General features: G+C 35.5%; 1 protein-coding gene across 1 annotated transcript in view; it reads left to right on the forward strand.

Moving 5' to 3' along the window:
- Positions 1-11,300, forward strand: part of LOC129284298 (kinesin-II 95 kDa subunit-like) — a 30,255-nt gene that overhangs the window by 12,503 nt on the left and 6,452 nt on the right. The window contains exons 7-17 of the mRNA XM_064110049.1: positions 1,537-1,628; positions 2,868-3,018; positions 4,813-4,931; positions 5,509-5,613; positions 6,124-6,464; positions 6,950-7,129; positions 7,627-7,831; positions 8,071-8,333; positions 8,878-9,122; positions 10,251-10,571; positions 10,963-11,106. Coding sequence (XP_063966119.1) covers positions 1,537-1,628; positions 2,868-3,018; positions 4,813-4,931; positions 5,509-5,613; positions 6,124-6,464; positions 6,950-7,129; positions 7,627-7,831; positions 8,071-8,333; positions 8,878-9,122; positions 10,251-10,571; positions 10,963-11,106 — 2,166 coding nt within the window. The remainder of the gene's footprint in view (positions 1-1,536; positions 1,629-2,867; positions 3,019-4,812; positions 4,932-5,508; positions 5,614-6,123; positions 6,465-6,949; positions 7,130-7,626; positions 7,832-8,070; positions 8,334-8,877; positions 9,123-10,250; positions 10,572-10,962; positions 11,107-11,300) is intronic.

Genomic DNA, 11,300 nt, shown 5'->3' on the forward strand with positions numbered 1-11,300 from the left:
TGTATCTAAACTCCTCTGACTTTGATCGATAATTCCTCCTCGGTTTTAGTAAATATCAATGTGTAATTGATATCAATGAATAGATCATTTAATTTTCTTTAAAATGATACCCTACATGATGTGATTATCGTTCATATGGAGGTGCAGTGCCTTGAAATGTGGGGCAAGGTCAAAATTCAAAAGTTGCAAAATGACACAATATTGAAAGTCACTGTTCTTTTTTTCAGTGGTGATGAGTGAGTTTCTCAGCAGTTTCTTATAATTATTTTCATGCACCTTAACATCAAAATTAATATGGAATCAAACACACCTCTGCACAAGCAAACACATAACAAACAAACATGCATGGATATATAAAACCACGACTCAAACCATGTTATCTCACAGAACCATCACTACAGAAGCAAGCATTGATTTGAATGGATTTTCATCTCTATTGACACAGACAAAAGAATCATGTTCTGTATTGACCCTTCATGACTATTTCTGCTCGTTTTGCAGCTTTTCAATTCAGACCTCATCCAACACTTTTGAATCCTGCTCTTTTCGTGATGGCATGATCATAACAAGCATGATATCATTTTAAAGAGAATTAAATGATCCTTTGAATGATGTAAAATTTGCATTGTGTAAAATTGGGAGTTGGGAGAAATTAATGGCCAAACACAGATTTCCAAATCTTTTTTGCTCGTTTTGCAGCTTTTCAATTCAGACCTCATCCAACACTTTTGAATCCTGCTCTTTTTGTGATGGCATGATCATAACAAGCATAGTATCATTTTAAAGAGAATTAAATGATCTTTTGAATGATGTAAAATATGCATTGTGTAAACTTGGGAGTTGGGAGAAATTAATGGCCAAACACAGATTTCCAAACTTTTTTAGGGGTTTATACATTACTTGAATGGGCATTAGAAGTTTGGTTGCTCCAAAAAAATATATTCCTGGGAATTCCTTGAAGTTATGGAATCAGGAGCAAGGCAGGAAAAAAAAGCCAACTCTCACTTTAGTGAGACCACTTTTTCTCGCATTAGGGATAAGCTTACCTTAAAATCAATTATTATGTTTAATTGCAAGATTAATGTACAAGTTGGTGTACATGTAAGTATAAGGGAAATAGATGGAAATGCTTTGTCACGATAGGATTTCATAATATGTCATAGCAACACCAACCAAGGAAAAGATTATGTTATCAAATTGGTTCACCGGTAATCATGTTCATAAGTTCTGTAAAGGAAAAAAGAGAGTATAATATATAAATGATAAAACGAAGGCAAATAAAATGTGTTCAACATTTATTTTTTCTTATTTGTTTTGCCTCTCCTTATTTGGTATGTCTTTCTGACTCTCTTTCTCTTTCTTTTTCTCTATTTCTCACCCTCCCCTCTCTCTACATTTCTGGCTCTGTCTCTAACTGTCTCTTGTCTGTCTCTCCTCCATCCTCCTAACTTTGCTCTCTTTCAATCTCTGTATTTATTTCTGTCTTTTCCTTACTGTTTTCCCCGACTATTGCCTTTACATACCTTCTTTCTATAGGTTTGGGTCAAAAGGCAATAGCAACAAACAATGTAAATGAGCATTCTAGTAGAAGTCACACAATTATGTCCATCTCTATAGACTCAGAATTGGTGAGTAATAGATATCTTTGATTATTTAGAAATTTGTAGATTAAGGGTAATATAGTTAAGTATTCTCAATGTTTCATATAGCAGTAGAACTTGGGTAATCAAGAACACAAAATTAAGCCCACAATATTATGTACATTACATAAAATTTTCATTATTCATTTGCAATATTCAGTCAAATCATGGAGAAAGAAATAAGATGGTAAAATCCTGTTTTTTGATAAATTCATATTTCCTGTGCTTTTATCCACTTTAGCTATATATTTAAAGTTGAATCAATTGTTCTTGTTTGTTTAATTTCCCCTTTAAAATTTTCATATCTTCCCCAAAATGTCCCTCATTTGTATTTGTATAGATCTAGTGGGAATATCTAAGTGGCCAATTTGTCAAACAATAACATGTTGAACATGTTCATACAAAAAAAATATGGTCCTTGTAATATCAAGAGAAACGCTTGAGAGAATCAATTTAGAATTGATTGTATCATTTTGTACATAATATGCCATTCAATTTTACAATTTATGTTTAATAGAGGGCCCTGAGATGGTAGTATACTGTATCATGGTTTCAGTTTACAATCTTCTAAGAATTGTAAAGGAACAATTCTTGAAGTGAAGTGGCATGTGTAATGTTGTTACATCATTTTTTGCTTCACTTTGTCTCGAGTTTGAAATTTTGAACATTGAAATCAATAGATGGATTAAATCTTAAAAATTAACTTAAAATATCAAAAGCAGAAATATCAATTGATCAATCAGAGTGTGATCATGATTTATTGATTGAACTATAGTTGATGCCATCTTTGAAAGATATTATTGAAACATTTTGAAGAAATGTGATGGACAAAGGATAACTCATCACTCATTTTTCACTTCAATATATCAGTTTCCAAGGAAAATATGTGCATAGAAATAATGTAGCGGTTTATTAATGAATTTTACCTAATATATTTACATGTAGCTTGTTGTTGTTGAAAGTGCACAATTTGAAAATATACCATAAAAAGTTCTTGAGTCAAAATCACCCAAACATACTGTTCAATGTCACTTTGCCTTACATGTATATCTAATTTCCACATGTAGTAAGTGGATAAAAACATCAAATCATGACCAGTAGGAAATGTGATCCCTTTTGTCTTAATGGTGACAATTTTTTTTTACAATGGAACTTGTCTTTAATCCACTGAAGGGAAACAAGATAATTGGCTTTCTAATAATAGTGACCTTTGTTTTTTCTTCTTAGCCTGATCCTGATGATAGTGATTTATATATAACCAAGCATGGTAAGCTTAGCTTTGTTGATCTGGCTGGTAGTGAGAAGGTTAAGGAGCTGGGCTCATCTTCAGAATTACTCTCTGAGACTACTAATATCAACAAGAGTCTTCTGACATTAGGTTAGTTACATGTATAGACTATTAAGAAATACAGTGATGCTCTTTAAATATATAATGATGTGATGGTTGATGCCAAAGAGTCATTCTGATCAGGTTGATACGCTTTATTTGGGGGGGGGGATGGAAGGGGGCTATATTTCTCTTTCTTTGTCTGTATGCCTCTGTCTGTTCATCGGTCACACTTTCTCTGTCTTCTTCTCTGTTTTTGTAATTTAGTTTGCTTGCCCGTTCCCTGGTAACTTGCAGTGTTTATTTGAATCATAGACCCCTGTTACCCATGGGTTGACAATGGACTGAGGCTGACCTCTGTAAACTTTCAACCTGTGTATAACGGGTCCAACCTCAAAAGGCAGGACCGAGTCCGGCTAGAAAGAACCTCACACTCAGTCTACCTTTTTATTTGGTTTGAGGCCGGCCTCAAACCAGTGTAACTCAATTTGTTTGTTTCTTTGTCTCCCCACTCTCTTTCACAAAAGAATAATGTATTTTTTGTCATAATATACAGTATTAAAGGCAAGGTAAATCCTATTTACCCAGAAATATGGCAAGAAAATGATTCACTGTGATAAAACTATAATAAGTTGAACCCTGATGGAGCAATCACTTTAAATAAATCAGAACTATAATGAATGATATTTTTAGTTCTAGGAAACAGGCAGTATAGAAATCTTGAACAATAACACTCTGAATGGAGCTGGTTAACAAAGACATTGTAAAGTACTGAATAATGCAAACAATCTGTACACCTGGGGGTGTTTCATGCAGAGAGCTGTGACCATTGAACTATGAAATATGTATTTCATTTGTTGTGGGTTAGTATCTATGGATGACAGATCCCCCTGGTTTCTGAATACAGATGGTATTTGACTTTCCACACCAGAAAAAAAATATAAAGAATAAAAATATCAAGTGGCTTATATCATCGGGTTGGGACTATTTTTGTGACATACCAGAACTAAAAAACCTTGTCTCATTTAAACCAGGCAAATATCATCCAGTGATCACTACAAAACTAAAAAAATGGTGTCCCACTATAATAATAAATCATCATGATGTATCGCAATTACAGACCCGAGAGTCTATTGTGAATGATATATGAATGTGATTTTGATGTAATGTACATGTAGGTAAAAAGTAAATTTGAACTAAAAAAAAATCCAGAATCACTTTTGTAGGAGACCTTCCTCACATTCACACATCAGAACATAGCCACATCCAAATTGATCTTCACTGTGAAATAGAATAATTGATACCTATGTTACATGGACATCTTGTAATTTTTGGACCCAACCTGGTGGACTTACTCAAGTAGATGGTATTCAGTAAAATCAACCATAAGTTTTGCATTAATTGCAATTTTGCAATATTTTGTCACAATTCAAATTATCTATTGATATTTGCAATTGATCGCAAATAAGTTGAAATATGTAAAATGTACATGTACATTGATGATGGATGCATATCATAATTAGTGATAAGGAGTCTGTTTTCTATTTCATGGCCTTTAAAGTGTAAACTGTATGATGCAAGTAATGCACATTTCCTCTTGTTATGTTATGTCCATGTCATCAATAATATTTCATAACTGTAATTAGTGAAATGTTAATTGAGGCAATAAATTTGAATGAGACATCCATGAAGTATATGCATCAGACTACTTATCCATTCCATCGTTGTTCATTCTTCCTCATGATTGATGATATTGCTACACAGCAGTTTTTCATATCTCTTATATTAAGGTCAACATGATAATGAAAGACCTTTTAATATCATGTATGAATGATTTTGTTACAGGTAATTGCATCTCATCACTGAGTGATAATAGAAAGCGATCAGGTCATATCCCATACCGAGATAGCAAACTTACCAAACTATTAGCTGACAGCTTAGGGGGTACAGGAATTACACTTATGGTAAATAATGTGCACTTGCATTTGACTTCTTCTATTATTTTTCACCGAATGATGATATATGATATATATGATGATATATATATAAAAAAAACATTGCACACATGATTATAAGATGATTTGAATATCTATGAAGGGAGCATTATGAACAGCACATTAATGGATTGTTGGAAATGATTCAACGAACCATGCAAAACACAATAAGTCAAATTTAAGATTAATTATAATGGAAATATGATTACAATGAATGAAATATGCAGACTATATAAAGTAGATAAGGGAAAATACAGACAATTAAAAAGTAAATCGCTGAGAAGCCTTTGATTTACTCCTAATGTTCATGTGACCAATTTAGTTAAAGAGTTTTAAATGAAAAGTAAATAAAGAATTTATTGAATACTCATAACTTGAAAGGAATGAATATTGTAAAATTAATGGATGAATAGATAGAAGGTTCAATATATGTAGGTAATCTGCATGATTTCAGTTTTACCACTAAATGTATCATACAAGGTGAGAAATAAATGCCCATTATTGATTACTAAGTAAGATTTTTTTGGTCTTCTTTTCCCTCTATTAGATTGCTTGTATATCACCATCATCTTACTGCCTCTCTGAATCTATCAACACATTAAGATACGCAGTCAGGGCACGCAGGATCAAGAATAAACCTGTTATTCGAATGGTAAGAAAATTAATAACAATTAGTTCAGAGCAAATGATTAACCGGTGCCCCAAAGGAAGTTGTATGGTGTTAAATCTATAAATGTTTTATTTTGGACAGTGATCAACTGCCTACTTTCATAGAAAAGAAATGATTTTATCAGTATGGCTTAATAGTAAAGCATTCCATTTACAATTTTTGCCAAAATGTCTTAATTGATATGCAAATGACTTTGATAAGTTATATTAACTCTAGCATATAAAATGATAATTGTAATTGTAGATATTACCAGTGTGATTTTTGATAATTTTAAATCAACAAATCAAAACAATTTGCAAGAAAACGTGTATACATATCATTTGTTGAAGTCGCTATTGACTTTCAATTTTTAATAACATTTTAATTTCCAATAGGGTCTGGAAAGATTAAAGAGTGAAAGCAGTTGTAAGTTGAATAAATTCATGCATCAAAACATGAAACATTTACTATACTTTGTTTATTATCATAACAAAAACGTTTTTTTCATTACAGGATCCCAGGGAAAAGCTTATCACAAGTTTAAAGCGGGAAGTGCGCCTGCTTCGATCTGAAAACCAGTACCTGCGCCAAAGGCTTGAATTCCCTGGTACCGCCCAGCCCTCCTTCAGACCTCGCCAAGAACCCAACAACAACCAAACCCAGGCCATCCTAAGCAGGGAGGAATCATTGAATGATGGTGATCTGACTCCGGTACCTAATGGGAGGATGGTAGAGGAGCCAAGGATAGAGAGGACAGAGGCTCAGATGGAGGGATCTAAAGGGAGAGGAGGAGGTAGTAGAGGGAAGAAGGATCCACCTCCTCCTCCTCCAGTGCAGCAGAGAGATTCAGCTCAGTAAGTACTGATATGTGAGATCAGTGCCCTGTATTAATTATTTGTAACTTCTTGTATTTATGATTTTCCACAGACTTACAATTGTATATTTTGTTCCAGGGCTCAGTAATAAGTTTTAGAAGAGTGATGTAGTTTTTGCTTTGCATACACTTAAGGTAGAATGATTTCAATATGTATTTATTATTAGCTTGAATTCTTGCACTGGCTTCAACAAAAGAAGTGCAGCATCAGTAGGAGCATTGTCATCAACACCGTCACAATCAATATCGTCTTTATCGTTAATACCGACATAACAATCGTCATCTTTGTAATATTATCATTGTTATCACCATAATCATCATCGTTCTCCTCTTCTCCTCTTTTTTCCTCTTCTTGCTCCTCTTCCTTGTCATCATTAGTATTATCATTTACCATTATCAACATCATTATGTTCTTATTCTCTTAAACAAGGTCTAAATGAGTTATTTCACCTATTTCCAATCCAGGCCCAAATCAGCAGCTGATAATAGTTTGTATGAGATGCTTCAGGAGTACATGGTTGAGAATGAGACACTGAGATCAGAGAATTCAGACCTTAACTCAGTTAAAGAGAAGGCAAGAAGAGAACAGGACTCCGTTGCTAGAGAGAATGACAGACTCCTCAAAAAGCTTGAAGAACTAGAACGGTAAAAGCACACATGTCTCTCTCATTAAAAAAAATTATTCTCAACGGGCACTTATTAGTCTAAAGATAGGCGGATATTGATGTACCACTGTTAAACAGAAAGAAAAATGAAAGTTTTGTGGAAGTCAAATGATTCAGTTTTATCTGAGGTAAAATTGTGATGAATATGGATGCTCATAATCTCCACGCTTTTTCATCAAAATACAAGGATAATTTAGTGAGAATTATCAGAGACTGCACACAAAGGATAGGAATGATTTGCACCTGTCTATACTTATGCCTGTTTGTGATAATTTCTGTTTACAAATATAGGATATTGTTGCTGAATTTATTTCTTTGTGCGTAGTATATGTTCCTCATTATGTAAACCACATGGTATCAATATGTGTGTTCATGAAGAAATATATAAGCACTAATAAAGTGTGTTCTGTTCAGTTTTAAGGTGTTAAGACCCAAAAGTCATTTTAATTTTATCAAGCTATTTTCTTTTCTGTACAGGGTATTCACTACATCACCTTACTCCTTACCGAGCACCTTCAACTCCAGGACATCTTCGGGCCAGTCCATCGGTATGCGGGGTAACAACCAGCCCTCCCCACTGGGTCCACTGCAACACTCACCACCCCTCAAGACCCAGCGCTCACCCCAGGGCCAGTCTAATGGACTTGATAAAAGACAGTCTGGGGGTAGTCCTTGGAGACAGGTAGGATCTCAAAGTTGATACCTTAGAATGATTTATTGAATGATTGCACAATTGATTGTTTTATGAATGATTGCATTGATCATTCTGCAAATAGCTATGAACTAATCAAATTTTAGAAAAAGTTTACGCAAATATGGTTTCTTGCTTATAATCCACCTTGTACCTTGAGATGACCATGAAGTTTTCTTGATAGAAGTGGGGATAGAAACATTCATCTCACTTCTCCTTTGCCTTTACAGCAATTGGGTGAGCTACCTCCAGTGGACAGCATTAAGGGCATCCCGGATAACTACCGGTCATCTCAGCAACGTCCACCCATCCAGAGGGATGCCCCGCCCACTCAGCGGTCGTTCCCATCCATGTCTACCCAGCCACCTCACCATCCCCCTCCAACCAACCACAGCTACCCCAGGGCACACACCAATCAGTCAGGTCTGAGCAGTACACATCCACCTATTGGTCATGGCCATCCTTCTACTCATCGAGGGTCCAAGAAAGGAAGGTAGGTGACTTAAAACCCTTTTCACATAGAATCAAGAGTGACCAGGGGTCTGATGCGGAAAGAGTAAAACTTTGATCCAAAAATCAAACACAACTTGAATTTCAACCGATGAAATGTGTGTATTAGGGATTCGCACATGATTTTTTTAGCTGCGTTTAAACGCAATTCTTTCTTCAACAGGCCCAAGCTGTAGTCGCAGTTTCATCAATTGTATTTCTTGTGTCATGCAGCAGAGCTAATACATCACCTCCTTTGTTATATCATGCTCAAAGGGAACAGCTACTGTTTGAGTCACTAGAATTATACATTGAAAACCAAACATGCATCAAGAATAATGCATAACTTTGATCAAATCAAAATCTTACAAATCTTAATTCTTAGTGACACAGCATTCTATTAGTAACAAATCTTAGTGGTCTATGCCAATTTTTCATTTGCCAATTGAATTACATTTTGTCAGTAGCTTGTAACAGTAGCTTGTAACCTGCCATTGGTAACAAAAGTTTTTAATGCAACCATCTATCTTGCTTCCCTTTATAATCAGTGATAGCCGTGTCTCCAACACCAGCCAGAGCTACCCACCAGCTCCAGGTAGCCTGCAGGCCTCCTACACTGGCTCCATGGGACCGCTCCATGAGGATCATCATCAGGCTCCACCTAACGTTGGTAAGAGGGATACTTCCATCTCTGTCAGGACCAGTCTCAGCAACCCTTCAGTCATCAGCAAACCACAGTCTACCAAAGCAGATATCTACATTCCTAGTGTGCCCTCTACTGGCTTAACTAAAGGTGAGATTGCTTTAGTCTACCCTCATTTGATGAAAAACCTTATTCCTGTGTCATCCAGAGACAACTGGAGTGAAATTTGTAGGGTGTTTATTCATTGTGAAGCTTATACTATAGTTACTTTCATTAAAGCGTACCACTAATGATAGGACCTTGTATGTCTTTGCAGGGATATGCAGATAAATTAGTTTTTGATGTAAGGTTACTGCTTATTAAATATTGTCCACTAAATTCATTTTTTTTGTTGGTTATTTTGTATTGACTATATCTCTCCTGTCCATCGTGCTATCCAATCCTTCATCCATTTTATTCCCTATCCTATCCATTTCAAGAGATAGTGCTTTCTCGTCTCAATTGTAAACGGTTGTAATTCCTCCTTTTTTGTTAGTCCTAAACTTTCATCCTTGTGCATTTATATAACTTCATAGTCAGAATATAATGATCTTGTGTGAATTCCCCATTGCTATGTCGGAAGTTATCAGAATTTTCTTACCCACCCCCCCCCCCCATTTGTTTAATACATCTCAGAAACTACTGATCTTAGGTAGATGTGAACATAGTACATTTGTTTACATCCCATATTTTTTTGGCATGAGTAATGTTATTGTTATGATTATAAGTTACATAAATGTTTCCCATTTCCAGCTAATATGAATTAGTTTCAGGAATTGATTTATATGCCTCAAAAACTTTGTTATCTGTAAGCAGAGCTCCCAACTATTTTGAATTTAGAGGAAAGTATCATCTTCAGGGGGGCGTTTCATGAAAGGACTTGTCGGACGTTTTATCCGACAAGTCCCATTTTATCCGACAGTTACCATAGTAACAGTACCTCTCAGCCAATCAACATCAGAGAAAGATGTCAGATCTGACAACTTGTCGGATGAAAATGTTGATGAAACACTCCCCAGATATATTTTACCTTCATTTTTACACACTTCTTTAGGAATTGCATTTCCTTTTCCTTTTTTTTGAACTCTTTAACAATGTTTCTGTTCAAAAGATTTGGAGGTCTACAATAGATTAGAAAAGCCTTGTAATTTTTATGAAAACTTTGCAGTAGCAATTGTTTTGTTCAGCTTAAGTAAATTATTAGAAAAATCCTCCATCCTTTTTTTATCATCCATTCAGACTCTAGTCCTCTGAGAGACTCATCAAATCGTCATGACCTCCAGACTATTGAGGAGACCGGGGCCCAACCCCCTTCTACCTTCCGAAACCCACCTCCTCCCAATGGCCAAGCCAATATGGGTGGAAGCCACAGCAATGTTAGTCTCCGTAAACCCCCAAGCAAACCGGTCTCCACTGCCAATACTGCAGCTACGGGGTACAGCAACAAGTCTAAGAAGAATGCTTGGTCTGGTGCAGGGGGAAGTGGTACTGGTGGTGGAGGGGGAGGAGGTGGTGGTGGTGGTGGTGGTGGTGGTGGTCAGCCAAGTAAGACTGCTACAGGTAAGGATGGATACATCTCTTCTTTTGCCATTCTACTCACATGCCCCCTGCTTGGGGGAAGTATAAGTATCATTAATCTTTGGGAATATCAATACAGAATTGCTTTATTTGTCCAGCTATTATTATCTTTCAAATACTATTTTAAAGTGGTTCATCTTCTCAAATTAATGTGTATCTTTGATACCTCATAACTTATTTTCACCAAAATTCACATGAAACTGCATACATTGCTCAACTTATTAAACATCCAACTTAAAAATATATGGATGAAACAAAGTATCCGTCACACCTGATTACTTCATAATTGCCAAGTCTGGTGAACTTTTATCATGAGATAATGAGATTAATTATGAGATAAATAATTAACTTCTTATCTCTGTTTTGAATACAGCAGCAAGCAGTGTACCTATCAACGTCATTCCCAAGACGCCAGCCGTAACTCCACCAGCAGTCAAATACAAACCTCAAGGTAGCAACAAGATGTTAGCAGCTACTACCAACAATTTAGATATCAACTACAAAGGACCAGACTCTGGTGAGTTGGGGTGAAATAATAAGCCGTTAGTCATTTTCATATGCAAATCATCTTCAAGATATTCAAGAGCAGTATTATTTTTATTTTAAATTTATACTATAGCTTTAATAGGAAATATATAAGTCCATTAACGGTCTCTGTTACCATGTCAAGCTGTTAAAGATGTACATGTATATGTGAAATATTGTTGTAAA

The sequence above is a fragment of the Lytechinus pictus genome, chromosome 2, assembly GCF_037042905.1.
Source record: "Lytechinus pictus isolate F3 Inbred chromosome 2, Lp3.0, whole genome shotgun sequence".
Taxonomy (NCBI): domain Eukaryota; kingdom Metazoa; phylum Echinodermata; class Echinoidea; order Temnopleuroida; family Toxopneustidae; genus Lytechinus; species Lytechinus pictus.